General features: G+C 40.8%; 2 protein-coding genes across 2 annotated transcripts in view; one reads left to right on the top strand and one right to left on the bottom strand.

The window, feature by feature from the left end:
* The window catches only part of LOC137239558 (zinc finger protein OZF-like), a 197,454-nt gene that overhangs the window by 79,649 nt on the left and 99,113 nt on the right, over positions 1-18,692 (bottom strand). The window lies entirely within an intron of this gene.
* The window catches only part of LOC137241490 (zinc finger protein 721-like), a 105,764-nt gene that overhangs the window by 6,613 nt on the left and 80,459 nt on the right, over positions 1-18,692 (top strand). Inside the window, exon 3 of the mRNA XM_067769095.1 lies at positions 11,485-11,837. Within this exon, the coding sequence (XP_067625196.1) occupies positions 11,485-11,837 (353 nt within the window). The remainder of the gene's footprint in view (positions 1-11,484; positions 11,838-18,692) is intronic.

Raw genomic sequence — 18,692 nt, 5'->3', positions numbered from 1 at the left:
TAAGCAGGTATTTATATATTCAACCGAGTCATTGAGATGCATATTTTTTAATACGCTGAAATCATAGTTTCTTAATAAGTAAACCTCATTCAGCAGAATAATTCTTCCAACACATTGTGGGTATCATTCTCCGCAGAGGATTTGAATTACACACTTTGAAAGCAAATGAAATGGTTTCGTGATCAGAAATTCTGTGATTTTCAAGATTAGTACAGGACAGTACATCAGCATTTGCATATAATAGATCTATTATCGTTTGGGACCTCTCAGCAATCCTTGTATTGAAATTCACCATTTGCCTCATCGCGCTACGTGTAAATATCTCATTGAGCTTAGAACTCTTTGCGGTATTAACATTCATGTTAATGTTAAAATCCTCAATTAACAAGGAGTTTGTACCACTCTCCAGTTCCTCAGAAAGTATAGCTTCCAGGTGATTTAAAAATTCGATATCACTAGAGCTTGGAGAATGGTACAACACACCTATTTGCCATTTAATGTCGAACTTTTTTATTATTATTATTATTATTATTATTGTACATTAGGCTTAAAATGAATTTTAAGACTAACGAGAAAAAGAGCACTAGCTGCTATGGCTATCGGCTCAACTTATAATTAAAGATTAATTTATTATTATTTTATTTTGTAATTGAGAGTTTGGTTGTTGTAAATATAAAAGGAGATTTTTTTTTTTTTTTTTTTTAATTTGGAAATAGAGTCTTGTATTTTTAGGAATTTTATAACTACTTCTATATTTTGTATGGAGGGAATATTAAGGAAGTGGGTTGGATTAAGGCATTGGAAAGTCTGGCTTCTAGAATGATGAAAGGATGGGCATTAGAGGAAGGTGTGTGTTATTGTGAGAGGGGTGTTATTTCTACATTAAGTGCAGGTGTTGGGAAGGTTGTTGTTGAGTATGTATTGATGGGAGGTCTTTGTGTGTCCGAGTCGTAGTCATAGTCGTGGATAGGGTTTGATGGGTATTTGTGTTTGGGAACTGGGTTACGTTAGTTTTGCTTGTGTTATTTAATTTGTACCATGTGGATGTAAAGTTGCAGCTAGTTTGGCGACTTCGTCTGCGTATTCGTTACCGGGTATGTTTGTGTGTCTAGGGATCCAAATTAGAGTTATTTTCGGAAATAAGCCTATGAGCATACTTCTAAATGTTTGGGTAGAATTCGTTGTTGTTTATGTTTTGGATGGCTTTTAAAGATGAGCGGGAGTCAGAGCAGATGGCGTGTTTTCCTTTGTGTAATTTATGGTTGATAAAATTGCAAGCATTTCAGCTGTGTATACCGTTGTGTATGCTGGGCAGTTTGCTATTATTATTGTGGACGTTTTTGTGGTGTCACTTGTTCCTATGATTGATATATAACAGAGTGAATTCCTATTTTATCGGAGTCTTTTGTGAAGTCTAATGAAATGAGGGATGCGTGTTTTTCTTTGTGAGAGAGTCGGTAATCATGTGCTCTACATATAGTAGAGCATCAGTTATCGACTTTCCTCTTTTGAAACCTATTTGGTTGTCATGAATGGGTTTGTTATTGCTAACGAACCACCATAACCTGTTGGCAGTGATCTTGTCCATCAATTTAGCTATACATGAATTTGGGGATATAGGGCGGTATGACCTCGTATGTTCCATTGTAAAATGTTGGTGGACATGTTGAAAGTTAGGAATTGAAGGGGGAGGAAGAGGATATTAAGAAGGGAGATTTAGTTTATGTGTTTTTTCTTAGTTGTTTTTTAGTATTGTTGTTTTGATTGTCTCTCTCTTTACTGTTGAGTGCACGTTTTAGCTGCGCTTTGAGTCGTTTAGAAGCTTTTGTTGGGAGAATCTTAGTTGTTTTGATTTTGTTTAAGGATGTTGGAAAATCTGGTTGGTCGTCGGACTCGCAATCGGATTCGCTTGTTAGTTCCGGTAGGTCGGAGTAATCTACCTGGTTACGTCTTGTAGTAATTTGTTGCGGAAGTTGTTGTTTTGTTGATGTAGTGTTTTGTAGGTGGCTTGAAGATTTTACTTCGTTTTTTCCTGTTGGTTTGTTGTTTTGCTGGGTTATTATTTGTGTTTGGTTCCGAGAAATAGTTGGGTGTTGCTGGTGTCTTTCGTTGTATATATTTAGGGCTGCTTTGAAGTCAATTTTTTTGGTAGTTTTAATGGCCTGGATCTCTTTTTGTTTTATGAAAACTGGACATTTTTTGTCGACTGCTGTGTGGTCAGGTTGTAGATTTTGTCTGATACAATTTATGCAGGCTTCTTCGTTGGTGCACTTCTCTTGCTTTTCCTCGTTGATGTGATGGTTGTTGGCGCAATTTTGGCAGATTTTTTCGCTTTTACAGATTTTTGCTATATGACCGTATCTAAGGCAATTTTTGCATCGTAATGGTAAGGGGATGTAGGGCCTTACTGGTATTTTTTCGTAGCCTACTCTGATGTCGGAGGGCATATTTGTAGAGCTAAATGTGATGGTTATGAGACCCGTTTCGACAATTTCTTCTTTAAATTTCTTTAATATTTTTTTAACTTCGGTCACGTTTTGGTTTTCCAATTCGGCACAAATATAGTCTTCTGGAAGGCCTCTAAGTGCGTTGCAATAAATTACACCTTTTATTTGGTTAAGGGTTTTATGTTCAGAAATTTCGACTGTTGTGTTGTCGTCTAGGGCTATTAGTGAAGTTAGTTTGTTGGCTTGCAGATTATTTTTAGTTTTAATTAATATTTGACCACTTCGCGTTTTTTTACACTCCTCTATTTCACTGCCGCATGTAGCATCGATGGCTTTTTTTACAAGAAAAGGTGAAATATTTTCCAGTGTTTCGTTGCTGTTTGTTCTGGTCATAATTAAGTATATGGGGCCATTGTTCATGAATTGGGAATTTTTCGTTTTATCCCACGTAAAGTTTGGGGTATTTGATTGAGTTTTTTCCGAATTAGATGGTTAGCCCATTGTATATTCCTGGTATATTGCTTCAATAATTGTAGTAAGACACGTGTTTGGCGTATTTATTTATGTATACGGTGAGCGGATATAGCACAAAAGAGAAATCGTGTATTCGACTTTTTGTTGAATAGGTAGACTACCGTTCGCTTTGAGTGTTAGTCGAAGACTGAGTCGAACTTTTTTAATTTAATTATAGCACACCAAACATTTAAATCAATAGATCTATTATACCTGACTTTGTACTCGATACCTTTTTTTAATAGTAAGACTACACCTCCTGTGTGTCTACTATGAGAATCGCAACGAACCATTGTATAATAAGGAATGTTTATTTCCGCATCACTAACATCCGGTGTTATACATGCTTCTGAACATAGAACGATGTCCGGATCTAACTCTTCTATAACTCTTTCGAGTTCAGGTTTGTTGGCTAGAAAACTACAAATATTTAGGTAAATGCACTGTAAGTTAAAAGCTTTTATCCCCCGATCAGCTAGTTTTGGTGGCTAAAAGCCCACGCGTAGTCTTTCCAGCTTAAGTTTCCTTAAATAAATTGGGCATTCATGACTCATGATGTTGTGTTTTGTATTAATATTTAAACCTAACCGATTATTACTATCTATACAATTACCACATTTATTTAGGGGTGCACTCTCTGTGCATTCTTCGACTTTATGTTCCCCGCTGCATTTACTACACCTCTGTTTAAGTGTACAAGTAGCCGCTATATGGTTAAACCCTAAACATTTATAACATCTTTTTACAGTTTGAGCATCGTAAACTGGACAGCGGTACCAACCAATATTGATTTTCTTTCATTTCAACACGTCTTCATAGTATTTGTGCTCAATCTTAATGACTGCATTGATATATGAGGCTCTGTTTTCCTTCCTTGATTTGATAACTCTTACACATTTCATTTTAGCATCTCGCAAAAACTCATTTTGGTTGGTGACCTTACCAACTATTTCCTCTTCAGGATGCTCAGTACTAATGTTAGTCACCATGATTTTAGGAAAATATATTTTCGGTTCAGCTATGTTGTATTTACTTTTATCTAGCCTTTCTGTTAGAGTGTCCTTAATTTTATCCTTATCACTAGCTGACTTCGCACTAATAATTATTGTACCATTGTTTCTATTTTGTACCCTACCTATGTTCAAATTGGATGGATCTATTTTATTCAAGTCCGTTTTTGTTTTCTCTAATGCTTGTTTAACCTTGGGTTTAATTACTATTGGAGGAATTCCCTTAGTAATATTGGCATATGAATTGGCTTCCTCAGCAGTAACAGCTTTATTTTGGTTTGCAACCTTTTTAACCTCTCTTATAATTTCCTCCTTTTGCTTATTAAACGCTTCATTTGGGGTATTGATCTTATTAAGCATTTCTTTGTTTGCTTTGCAAAGACTCTCTACATGTTTAATCAACTCTAATTTTTCCGCGTTCACCCTGTTTATATTATCCACAATTCTTTTCATCTCTCTTTCGCTGTGCGTTATGGATGCGCCTATCTCCCTTTTGTGTTCATTCAACATTTTTTCAAGTTCACCCTTTTGCTCCCTTAAATTTACTTTGTTAATTTCTGAAATAGAAAGTATTTCTCTGAGGGCATCATCTACATATGTCATACAACCATCGCACATAAATCTTAAAAATTGGCAGCCTTGCAAGCAGTTCATGCTATATTCGTCCATAGATGCACATGCAATTGTTTTGTGATACACTTTACCACACACACCCTCACATCGTACACCTGTCTCCCCTTTATTTTTTTGTGGCATTTTTCGCACACCTCCCTCCATTCTCTTTTATTTTTCTGTTTTCACTGTTACATACATATATATATATATGTCGAACTGAACAAGCAAAATATTTTTTAGCACAATACCAATTGAAAATTTCACTTTAATGTTTATTTGTATACAAAAACACTTTATTTTTTGAATGTTGGTACATCACCTGCTGTAACTTTATTGTTTACACCACTTTTGTGAGCTTATTGACGCGCAGAACTTAAGAATTTTCGCTTTCTTTAAATACTCTAAAAATACACGTCCGTCCGCCGCTTAATATTTGCCACATGGAATGGATGGAATAAACAATTTTAGTCATTATGCCTTTTTGCATTCTGGACTAATTATTCCTTTTTTATTCTACGGATTGCATTCATTGGACTGCACTACCCGAAGAAATTCATTCAGCAATCCTTTGCATTCCTTTAGAATATCTAGATCCTTGCGCCACCTAGCTGCGTTTTTTTTATAGGTTGCTTTCTATTCTTGTATGTATTGTGTTCCAAATATGAGCTAAATCGGACCACAAATACTATTTTTGTGAATATCTCGATCCTTGTGCCACCTAGCGGCGATTCTTTTTCATAGGTCGCTTTCTATTCTTGTATGTATTATGTTTTTCAAATGAGCCAAATCGGATCACAAATACGATTTTTTGAATATCTCGATCCTTACATGCAAACCTAATAAAACCGCACTGCGTTTTTTAGCGCACGCAAACAACCGGCGTTTTTTGCCCTAACCCAAATAAGCATGCGTTACGACAATGTAAAGCAAGTGTGCAAACGTCAAATCTTAATGTCACGCAGAACAAAAATTGGAAATCGAGTTAGGTTTTCACGCAGCAAATTCAATTTGGGTTGCTCTCATACAAGTTGTATGTGCATGAGACATTTTTGACAGAAAATGACTTGCGTGCGTTTATATTAGGTTGGCATGTTACGCCACCTAGCGGCGATTTTTGCATAGGTCGCTTTCTATTCTTGTATGTATTATGTGTTTCAAATATGAGCCACATCGTATCATAAATACGATTTTTGTAATATCTCGATCCTTACGCCCCCTAGCGGCGACTTTTTTCATAGGTCGCCTTCTATTCTTGTATGTATAATAATGATTATTACGTTTGTATGTATGTACTATGTTATTACGTTTATTGTCGTCAAGATAACCCAAAAATTTGCCGAGGCCACGCATTCGCTTTTAAGTTCGCCCGCGATTTCGCCTTGAAATTCGACATCAAATTCCTGTTTCCTCAAAAATTTGCACAAAATTCGACAGATCATTTTTTTCTAGCCCAAAAAATTTCTTAAATGTCAACCACGAATTCGCATTTTCACAGCCTAAAATATCGTATGTTAATTATCTTAGGGTCTAATACCTAATACCTTTTCATTTTCTTATTTTCTTTACTCCCTATTCACCTTCACCTCTCCCGTTTTCATTTCATTAGTCTCTTTGTAAACTCACTGAGTCGATCCAAAGTTGACCAAATTGTAGACCAAGGGTGACGTTTTTTGGAACGATTTTCCTTCATCCTTTGTCAAATAAGAGAAAATCACCATGTAGGAAAATGAACCTAGGGTAACCCTGGAATGTGTTTGTATGACATGGGTATCAAATGAAAGGTATTACAGAGTATTTTAAAAGGGAGTGGGCCTTAGTTCTGTAGGTGGACGCCATTTCGAGATATGGCCATAAAGGTGGACCAGGAGTGACTCTAGAATGCGTTTGTACGATATGGGTATCAAGTGAAAGGTGTTAATGAGTATTTTAAAAGGGAGTTATATTTTACGTCAAAAAACCAATCCAATCACCATGTTTCATCCCTTTTTTCGTATTTTGTATTATTATTATTATTAATAGGTCTGGAAGCACTGCGACCTTTGTGCAGATCTATTGTGCAAGACCTTTCAGCCTAATTTTGTATCTGGAGGCTCTTGATGTATCTAAGTACCTCTTCAGGCTTTTTAGTCCATATCACATAGGGATTAAGAGTCCCACCACCTAGATGGGATAGTCTCTGCCTAGCTAGAGCGACGCATTCGCAGAGAATGTGAACCGGCGTTTCATCATCCAGCTCACAGAAACGACAAATTTAGGTATCAGATAGATTTAATCTACTTAGGTGATATCGTAGACCGCAGTGTCCAGTGTAGTACCCAGTAAGAGTTCTTAGGTCCTCCCTGCTTAGGTTAATGAGTTTGGCTGATACTTTCGTTGCCGGAAGTATAAACAGTTTGGCCTGCCTTTGTCCTGGGCAATCAATCCAGTTACGTCTGAATTGTTTAGTTTCCCAGTTACTTATAGTTCCCCTGGTGTGTGCTTTTGTGAGTCCACAAAAGGGCTCTGGACCATAGAATGCTGATGTAGCACCCTGCTTTGCTAGGTAATCTGCATGTTCATTACCTTCATGTCCCTGATATCCGGGAACCCATCCCAACAAAACCTTGTTTTTGGCTCCCAGGGCATTAAGGATTTCAGTGCATTCATCTACTAACTTAGATGTAACTGTGTAGGATTGCAAGGCACGCAGTGCCGCCTGGCTGTCCGACATAATGTAGATGTTCTTCGATGTTGAGCCTCTCCGCAGACATTCTCTACCACAGACTTCTATTGCATGAATTTCTGCCTGAAATATGGTGGGGTAACATCCCATTGGTATCGATTTTTTGAAGTTTGACCCATAGATGCCAACTCCCGTTCTTCCGTCATCGAATTTCGATCCATCCGTGTACCAGACCTCTGAGTCAGGGTCGTTATAAGGATTTCCTTTATCCCAGTGGGTCCTGTCCACAATGGACACTTCAAAGTTCCGCGAGATTCTGAGCTTAGGGGACATTACGTCACGCAGTTGTAATGAGGGATTTCCTATGCATTTTCTTATTACTTTCATATGCCCTATCATATTTCCTCCCTTCAACTCAGAAATTATTGGAAGTCTTAGTGCACCTAGTGTTGCCTATTTCTCTATCAGAATAGGGAAGGGAGGTATTCCCACTAAAGCACTAAGTGCGTCAGCAGGGGCGGTTCTCATCGCACCCGTTATGCCAACGCAAACTAATCGATGCAGTTTGCTTAGTTTAGCCGTTGCCTTTCTTTGCGTGGCCTTCTGCTACCAAACTAGAGAAGCATAGGTGACTATTGGCCTTACGACAGTATTAAATGTCCAATATACCATTTTTGGACGGATTTGGTATAGAATTATGGCTTTTTTTTCATTTTTCGAAATTTTCAATATCGAAAAAGTGGGCGTGGTTATAGTCGGATTTTGCCCATTTTTAATACCAAGATAAAGTGAGTTCAGATAAGTACATGAACTAAGTTTGGTAAAGATATATCGATTTATATATATATCAAGTTATCGTGTTAACGGCCGAGCGGAAGGACAGAAGGTCGACTGTGTATAAAAACTGGGCGTGGCTTTAACCGATTTCGCCCATTTTCACAGAAAACAGTTATCGCCTTAAAAGCTATGCCCTTACCAAATTTCACAAGGATTGGTAAATTTTTGTTCGACTTATCGCATTAAAAGTATTCTAGACAAATTAAATTATTTTTGTATTTTGTTACATCATATCATTGCTGGAGTTGAATGTTGACATAATTTACTTATATACTGTAAAGATATTAAATTTTTTGTTAAAATTTGACTTAAATTTTTTTTTTTTTTAAAGTGGGCGTGTTCGTCATCCGATTTTGCAAATTTTTATTTAGCACACACCCAACAAACATGTAGGTTAGAAAACGACTAGAAGACGAATCGAATTCTAATGTACGAATTATAGCATTCTCGACAAAAAGGGGACTTCGTTCTCGATATCGGGAAAAGGGTTAGAATTCTAACGTCAAATTCTAATGAGTTTCTAATGAGAATTTTGAAGTGATGCGCAATTAAGTTCAATTATTTAAAATCAGCGAAATTTTCATTGTTTCATTATATCAAATACGTTTATTTGGTTATAATCTTATGTATTAAGAATGAACATATTTCAAAGGCTTTTTCTATTATAATAAATTAAAACCGTACTTAAAGGTTGAGCTCAGCGTTGGTTTGAGGTACGGATGAGGAAGCTTTCTCTTCATGCCATTCAAATAGCACTTCAATAATCTGCTCGCTTTCCTTTTTTAACTTTTTTTGATTCAATTTCACTTACTAGTATTTATTTTATACATATATAAAAAGACTTATTTCGCAACTTGCAATATTTCTACTATTTTCATTTTGTTTGTATAGCACTAAGAATGAGTGATCATGTCGTGCAAATAATCGATAACTGTGACAATAATCATTATAACATCGCATTTCTAGTGTTATTCGAATCGTTTCACAGTCGAAGTCTAACCTAGTTTTCGATTAGAAAGCATTAGGGAACTACATTAAAATTCTAATGTAAAATTACAATATTTCTCTAACGTTAGAAACTGTGTTTGCTGGGTAGTAATAGGAGTAACGTTCCTGCCAAATTTCATCATGATATCTTCAACGACTGCCAAATTACAGCTTGCAAAACTTTTAAATTACATTCTTTTAAAAGTGGGCGGTGCCACGCCCATTGTCCAAAATTTTGCTAATTTTCTATTCTGCGTCATAAGGTCAACCCACCTACTAGGATTCATCGCTTTATCCGTCTTTGGTAATGAATTATCGCATTTTTTTGGTTTTTCGAAATTTTCGATATGGACAAAGTGGGCGTGGTTATAGTCCGAGTTCGTTCATTTTAAATACCGATCTGAGATGAGTGCTCAGGAACCTTCATACCAAATTTCATTAAGATACCTCAAAATTTTATTCAAGTTATCGTGCTTACGGACAGACGGACGGACGGACGAACGGACATGGCTAAATAAATTTCTTTTTTCGCCCAGATCATTTTAATACATAGAAGTCTATATCCTATCTCGATTAGTTTATACTAGAGCTGGGACTATCCGCATATTCGAATATCCGGATATCCATACGGGTATCCGTTGACACGGATAAAATCCGGACGGCTAATATTCGTTTGTGAAACTATCCGGACATCCGGATTTATGAAGATCCGGTTAATAACCGTATTTTTGGATATCCAGTGAAAGCAACAAATTGATGTACCATATATGTTTATTTAACATTAATAACAATAAATTCTGACGGCTCCAAACTAGATTATAAAGTGGGTAGCGGTGTCTTTGCACCTCAACTAGGGTGGAATCTATCATTTAGCCTGCCCGATCATTGCAGCGTCTTTCAGGCGGTGGTGGCTGCTATAAATGAGGCCGCTGATCACCTGGGAAAGACTGCTCACGGTTATAACGAAATTTGTATTTACTCTGACAGCCAGGCATGTAAGTCCAGGACAGTAGAGAAGTGCCGCAAATCTCTTAACGAGATCGCTGAGCAAACTTCCCTCAGTCTGGTATGGGTGCCTGGACCCTCGAATATACCGGGTAATGAGATGGCTGGCGAACTTGCAAGAGGGGGCACATCCGTTCCGCTTTCCTCGTCCTGGAAGGTATTGAGCATGCCGCTCGCTACCTGTAAGCTCATTTTGAAAGGGATTTTCCTTAGGGAAGCTGGTGTGAGATGAAGCAATCTTGAATCCTGCTACCACTTCAAGCTCGTGTGGCTTGAATGCGACGCGAGACGCACAAAAAGTCTCCTTCTTCTTGGTAGGGGGCATATCTCTGGTGGTTGGACTTATAACCGGCCACATAGCAATCGGGAGGCACCCACAACGGCTGGGTGCTCCCTATAATGATTACTGCAGGAGCTGCAAAGACGAAGAGGAGATAGAAACAGTCAAATATTTTCTATGCGATTGTCCCGCGCTTTGGCACAAGAGGAAGAAATCTCTGGGTTTGAGTAGGGGAGAGATCCACGTGGTATCACAATGGGACCTTTTTGGGCCTAAGAGCATTGGTGCTCGCACCGGTGGCCACTCTAACCCAACCTAACCTATTCAACCTTTTATAGTCCAGTATCCGGACATACGGTATCCGGATTTTCCATTTACTTATCCGGATAGCCGAACAGCGGATATCCGAATTTCCCATTTATGAATCCGGATAGCCGGATTTTTTGCTTAGCTATCCGGTTATTCGAATATCCGGTTATTCAGTTCAGAGCCCTAGTTTATACCGTTACGGAATACCGTTATGCGAACAAAATTAATATACTTTGTGAGCGCTGCTCAGCTGAGTATAACAACACACAATACGTTTCTTGATGTGTTAACTCGTATGGAGCGATGCGACTGTTTACGAGGAACATAGGGAGTTGTTGTAATTAGTCTAGCCATACGACGACAATCGACACACTTACGACTATGAGGTTAAAAAATCATATATATTATTTCTAATTGGTGTTTTTATGTGCGGATCCCTTTTTCGCTCTTATTTGGAATCCAAATCTATAAATAAAATTTTGGTTGTAAAAATGGAGATTCGGGCTGTTAGCGAGCTTTGGGCAATTTTGGTCGTAGTGCTTTTGTTTAGCTATATTTTATTAAAATAATTTGTTAAAAATAAACGATTGTGAGCACACAAAGAAATCTATTTGTACTATGGCACTATTGTGAATATTTGCACTGCATAACCGGCAGTTGCTCCCATATGCCAGTTGCAGCGCAAGCTGTAAGTTTTAATTGATTTATGTAACAGCTGATTTCTGTTGATATTTGATAAGAGACTTTTATATTGGTTACGCAAGATGCGCACGGGCCCGGCTCGTATATTCTAATAATTTTTTTATTTTCTCATTACAGAGTCATAAGGAGATTCATAGCTGTAATAAATACATATGCAATGAGTGTGGATTGCAATTAAATTCACGGGTTACTTTTAATCGTCACATGCTTGTGCACTCCGATGTATTGAGTCATAAATGCGAATACTGCGGTCGAGCATTCAAGCGCGCAAAATCGCTTAAAAGCCATCTTATTCTTCATAGTGGCCTAAAGCCATATTCATGCAATTTTTGTGATAAAACATTTGCGAATGGTGCAAACTGTCGTTCACACAAGAGAAAATCACATCCAGGAGAGTTGGCTGCTTTAGAGGCTGCTGGGCTAAAAACATACACGAAAAATATACCCAAATTAGAAGTGCTTAAAGCAGTGTAAGTTCGTAAGTTACATAACATAAATTTCGGCGATGTTTTGTGTAAAATTGATGATCATAGATGAACTGCCTAATTGCCAAAAATGGAAGATGTGCAGATTTATCTGTAAAAATCATTCAGGCAATGCACAAGTTCTCCCTTGCGCCGCGCCGTATGTGCTATGCTATAATTAAATTTTATAGTGGAAATCATGTGCTTTGCACACAGAGTATATTCACTTTGATTGGATAACGGTTGGTTGTACAGGTATAAAGGACTCGAGATAGACATAGACTTCCATATATCAAAATCATCAGCATCGAAAAAAAATTTGATTGAGCCATGTCCGTCCGTCTGTCCGTTAACACGATAACTTGAGTAAATATTGAGATATCTTCACCAAATTTGGTACACGAGCTTACCTGGACCCAGAATAGATTGGTATTGCAAATGAGCGAAGTCGGATGATAACCACGCCCACTTTTTATATATATACCATTTTGGAAACACACAAAAAACCTGATTATTTAGTAAATAATACACCTAGAATGTTGAAATTTGACGTGTGGACTGATATTGAGACTCTTGATAAAAATTTGAAAACAAATCTTAAAATGGGCGTGGCACCGCCCAATTGTGGTAAAATCAGTTTTACAGGAGGTTGCCTTTACTATAAGGAATGCTTTGAAGAAAAATTAACGAAATCGGTTAAGGACCACGTCCACTTTTATATAAAAGATTTTTAAAAGGGTCTTGGAGGAATAAAATAAGATATATCTTGGCAAAAAATAGCTTTATATTAATGGTATTTCATTTCCCAAGTGGATTTATAACAATAAATAGAAAAACTTCAAATTTAAAAAAATGCGCGTGGCACCGCCCCTTTTATGACTAAGCAATTTGCTAAGTTTCGGGAGCCATAACTCGAAGAAAAATTAACGGATCGTAAAAAAATTGGGTACACAAATTTTTCCTATAGCAAGAAATATTTTTTAGAAAAAATGGACAGATCGGTTTAAGACCACGCCCACTTTTATATACCTTCACTAGGGTAGGCACCTTGTCGTTGGTGTGAGGGCTTAGCCGAACTCCATAGCGCCCAACTATGAGGCGGAGCTGTTTAGGACTGACATCTACGCCGTTTCGCCTCATAGGAGGGCGGCGGGATGTCGGTGAGCAAGAACTGACATCCCTCTACTCCAGGGTGTTATGCGGACCGTGCCTATTGGACGATTTGCAGCCAGGGGATAAATTCGGCTGTATTCGAACGGAGCCTTCCCGATACCGGGCCACCTCGGGAAGTATTAATGGCCTTACCACAGTAAGAGGCGCTGCTGTGGCGGACGGTTCTTTCCCCGCTGAGCCCGCCTTGTCGGGCAGGTGGTCGTACGACCAAGATGAACGACTCATTACCTGATTGTAATAAGGACGATGTAAAGAGGAGGACTGAGTCGCAATCCAAGGACGAAAAATACGAATTAAGCGATGCGTCGTACTCGGGGAGCGAGAGTAGTGCTGATTCAATGAACTCCGTGTTGGAGAAGCACACAAATGAAAACGGAGTAGAAGAGTGGAGAAGGGTACGGAGCAGAGGAAGTAAAAGAGCTCTCTCGCAGTACCGTGCAGCACTAAGAATTGTACAACGGGAGCAGTGGTCGACCCAACAGAAGTGGAGATCGAGCGCTTGGAATGGGCCCATGAAGCGGTAGAAGTAGGTCGAAGGCAGTTCAAAAGGTTTGCTGCGCGAAACCCTCGGTTCTGCAACCGGTACGAGCGGCAGAATGAAGAGGCAACGTTCGGCGGAAGGCGACAAGCCTGCTTTCAAGAGGCAGAAAGGACCCAGTCCTAGAGCCGCGAGGCAGGGCAGTCGCATAGACAAGTAGGCCCAAAGCGGTAAGACAGATGGGCTCCAATAGCGAGGTAGCAACTACCTCGAAAGCTGCGAGTCACAGAGAAGTTCCAATTACGGAAGTAGGAGATACGCCAAAAGGGAGATAACGCTAAGACTCCGGCTTTCTCGGAGGCGCTAAAGGGAGTTAACGCTAAGACTACGGCTTTCTCGGAGGTGCCAAAGGCGATAAAACTAAGACTCCTGCTTTTCCCCAGAAGATGAGTGATGTGGCAAAGCAGTCACTGACTGTGGCGCTGGTTGATCGTAGCAGTCCTTTCGGACAAATGACTACTGAAAGGTGGAGATCTGTGGAAAGGGAGCTTATTAGCTTAATGCTTAAGATGATGCGGGAACAACCAAGTAAGCCCCTTTCAACCTTTGATTCGGGGGGATGGTATAATGGTGTGAAGATGATAGCGTGCGACAACATCGCGAGCTTGCGGTGGTTGGAGGAAGCAGTTCCAAACCTCCAAAGGTAAGGCACGAACGCGCGGTTTGAGGTGGTGGATAAAGCGCAAATCCCCACGGTACCAAAAGTTAAGGTATGGATACCATGCGTGATGAAGTCGGAGGATACACTGCGACTTCTGCAGAATCAGAATCCGAACATACCGACACAGGATTGGAAGGTACTTACTGTATCCCCGCCTACCGAAGATGGTCAGTTCTACATCTTCCAAATAAAGAAGCATGTGGAGGATATTTTGTACACGCAGCTTGTCAAAATGTCCTTTGGCACTGGCAAAATTTACATGCGACTCAGGAAAAGAAGTCCTGAGGATAAAAACCCTAACACGCTAGAGGTGGGCGAAGTCGAAAAGGACCTCAAAATCCTAAGGGAAAAAAGACAGGTGGAGGTCCCCGACGTCACCACGAACGTGCTAGAAGAGGACCAACCGCTAAATGGTGCTGTGACTCGCACAGAGGAACACCCGGCACAACAGTCACGAGAGGCTGAAGGGGGCCTCGAATACTCTAAACCTAAAGGGCAAGGGGAGGACGACGACGTCAAGACGAAGGTGCTGGAGGGGGACAAACAGCCCAATGGTGCTGCGAGTCCTACAGATAAACCTCCAACACAGTAAAGTGGCGTCGAGCGAACTCCTAACCGTTGAGTAGGGCTCGTTTGACGTGGCGCTGATCCAGGAGCCGTGGCTCTCATCGGGAGGAAAGGTTTCTGGACTTAGCGCGCGCGGGTTTGGCCTTTACTACGCGCAAACGGAAGGACGGGTGCGAGCTGTAGTAATGGTAAGGAAACAGCTGCATTCATATATGCTGCCTAATTACACCACTGAGGATCTCGTAGCGGTGGCCGTTGAGCAAAAGAATAAGCAGGCATTTATCCTGGCGTCCTGCTACATGGCCCATGCTGCGGAGGTTCCACCGATGGAGTGCAAAAGACTAGTACACAGGAGGAAGGGCGCAAAGGGCGGTTGGTCATAGGCGCAGATGCAAATGCGCACCACAATGCGTGGGGAGGAGCAGATACAAACGAGAGGCGAATCTGTGTGTTGTTACATCCTGCAAACCAATTTGCAGATAGCCAACAGGGGAAATGTCCCTACATACATTGGTCCAACATCCAGCAAAGTTCTGGATATTACATTGAGCTCCGAGCGTGATATATCAAGGTATGATTGGATGGTTCTTGATAGACCATCCTTCTCCGACCATGCGTATATCAGCTTCAGTATCCCCCTAAAAAGGGTAGAGAAGGGAGGAACCTTTAGAAACCCTAGGTCAACGAACTGGACTAAATTCCAGAAACATGTGGAAATAAAACTGGGACAACCCAAAGAGGTTGCTAATGTAGAGGAACTGGAAGAGTCGAATGAATTCCTAACAAGGACGCTTATGACTGCGTATAACAAAGCTTGCCCTCTAAGAAGATTCAGAGGAAAAGCAAAGCCGCCATGGTGGAGCAATGAGCTGAGTCTTCTAAGAAGACAGGTAAAATAAATGTTTAAGCTCGCAAAGACCGCGGAAAGCGAAGCGTGTCGGGACGAGTACAGGGATCTACTGAGGATCTACAAGCGTGAAATTACCAGGGCGAAGAGAAACTTATGGAAAAGTTTCTGTACGGACATAGAGTGCTCCAGCGAAACAGCACGGTTGAAAAAAGTCCTAGCAAAGGGAAACACAGTCCAGGGACTAATAAAGAAAGAGAACGGGGAATGGTCACGTAATAGTGAGGAATCCCTTGAGGTGCTTCTCGATACACATTTCCTACCGGGAGACGATTTAGATGAGCCAGCAGACATCACTCACACTTCGAACACGGAGCTAGTAGTGCCGGGCTTGGTGACCGATACCAAGATCGAGTGGGCAGTGAAGACGTTTTCTATGTTGAAATCGCCGGGCCCAGATGGTATATTGCCGGCCATGCTACAAGTCTCAAGTAGGGCGGTCGTGGAATGGCTTAAAATATTATTCGATGGGTGCATAAGACTGAATCATGTACCGCACTCTTGGAGAACTGCTCGTGTAGCTTTTCTACCAAAGGCGGGGAAGATCGGCCACGTGTATCCCAAAGACTATAGACCCATTAGCTTAACATCATTTCTGCTCAAAACCTTTGAGAGGCTGGTAGATGTGTACATAAAGTCCAACGTGGATGAAAAGCTGCTCTCCACAACACAGCATGCGTACACCAAAGGCAAGTCGGTAGACACCGCATTGCATAGGGTGGCAATAAGTATAGAGAAATCTCTGGAATATAAGGAGTATGCTCTAGGAGTCTTCTTGGACATTGCCGGGGGTTTCAATAATGTTGCAAAATGGGCGATTATGGATGGTCTTAATTACATTAAAGTACATCCTGCCTTAATCAGATGGATCGGCTGCATGTTAAATTTCAGAAAGATTACATCACAATGGGGATTGTACGATGCCACGAAATAAGTGGACAGGGGCACGCCGCAGGGAGGGGTGCCATCACCTCTGCTGTGGACGCTGGTCATCAACCAACTGCTCAGGCAATTCGATGAGGGACCCGTAAAACTTATGGCTTACGCAGATGACGTTGCAATTGTCATAAGTGGAAAGTTCCTTCCAACGATTAGTTCTTTGATGGATCGGGCGCTTCGGGATATTCATACCTGGGCATCTAATGTCGGGTTGAAAGTCAATGCGGAGAAGACGGATATGGTCTTGTTTACAAAGAGGTACAAGGTCCCAAATTGGACCAGGCCTAAGTTAGGAGGGGTGACCTTACAGGAGAAACCTTGCACAAAATATCTAGGAATCATCCTAGACAGTAAGCTGTGATGGAAGCTCAACGTGGAGGAGAGGGTCAAGAAGGCCTCAACAGCGCTCTATGCATGTAAAAGAATGCTGGGGTGTACGTGAGGCCTATCGCCCTCTCTTTCTCATTGGGTTTTTACAGCGATTGTAAGCCCTATTCTATACTATGGAGTTCTTGTTTGGTGTAAAGCCACATACATACCTCAAAAAATTAGAGGGGGTATGCAGACTATCGATGATTAGCATTACGGGAGCCCTGAAAACAACCCCGACGGCTGCACTGTATGCCATTCTGCACATCCCACCTGTAGACCTGGTAGCAAAGAACAAAGCGTTAACGACCGCAACCAGGCTCAGTGCTTCGGGGCAGCTTGAGTGCCGACCATATGGCCATAGTAGTATAGCGTCATCAATCACAAGACGAACAGACTACATGATTCCCTATCTGCGCTTCGAGGGAGATCTTAAAGCCACAATAGAGGTGGACGGTTGGCGCAAGGGTGCGCAAATGGCGGACGAGGCGATACATGTGTACACCGATGGTTCCAAAGTAGTGGAAGGAGTGGGGTCTGCGGTATACTGCGCTGATCCGGAAACGAGCAGCTCCTACAGGCTGCCGGATTACTGTAGCGTTTTCCAAGCGGAAATATTAGCCGTAGCCAAAGCAGTAGAAACCCTGGAAGAGAATAGCTTAAGCTGCAACCGTGTTAACTTTTATATTGACAGTCAAGCAGCAATTAAGGCAATAATCTCGCATAGCACAGCATCTAAATGCGTGTTAGAGTGTAAGCAGTCTCTGGAGAGAATCGGGACAGGGAGAAGCATACATCTATATTGGGTCCCAGGGCATATGGGAATAGATGGGAATGAAAAAGCGGACGAACTAGCTAAAAAAGGGCGCATCCCTTGAAGCTTGCTCCGTAGATGCCCCAATTAGATTGGGCGAGATTAAGCGAAGGCGAGAGGTGCACATGATCGACCAAGCGGGAATGGCGTGGTTTCAAGCACGGGGCTGTAAAGTGTCGAAGATTATGTGTAGATCTTACAACCTTAGACTAACACAGTTGCTTCTATCATTAAAAAGAGAGGACTGTAGACTCATGACGGGTATTCTGACTGGACACTGCCTTCTGGCGTCACATGCCTTTAAATTAGGCTTGGTCAGTGATAGCAGATGTAGGAAGTGCGGGTTGGAGGAGGAAACGATCGAGCACGTTTTGTGCTCGTGCCCTGCACTTGTCAGGCTAAGACTCCAGCTATTAGGAGTGATACAGCTGTCAGATCTAGAAGCAGCAAGTGGCTTAAGTCCTAGGAAGCTTCTAGTATTTGCCAAGAGGACGGAGTTATTTTATAACATAGGTCCTGGTTTTTGATAGGGTTTTTCAGTTTGGTCGTTAAAACAAACTTCTGGTAACACTACGGACTCAATCAGTCTATGTGAGGTCCTCATGGACCGGCCAGTTCAACCTACCTACCTACCACTTTTATATAAAAGATTTTTAAAAGGGTCGTAGACGAAAATAATAAGCTATAACATAGCAAAAAATAGTTTTGAATCAATGGTATTTCATTTCCCATGTGGATTTATAACAATAAATAGGAAAAACTTGAAATTTTAAAAGATGGGCGTGGCACCACCCCTTTTATGACTAAGCAATTTTCTATGTTTCGGGAGCCATAACTCGAAGAAAAATTAACGGATTTTAATAAAATTGGGTACACAAATTTTCCCTGTAGCC

Source organism: Eurosta solidaginis, chromosome 2 (genome assembly GCF_040869045.1).
Source record: "Eurosta solidaginis isolate ZX-2024a chromosome 2, ASM4086904v1, whole genome shotgun sequence".
Classification (NCBI taxonomy): domain Eukaryota; kingdom Metazoa; phylum Arthropoda; class Insecta; order Diptera; family Tephritidae; genus Eurosta; species Eurosta solidaginis.
This window is presented reverse-complemented; position numbering and strand designations above follow the sequence as displayed.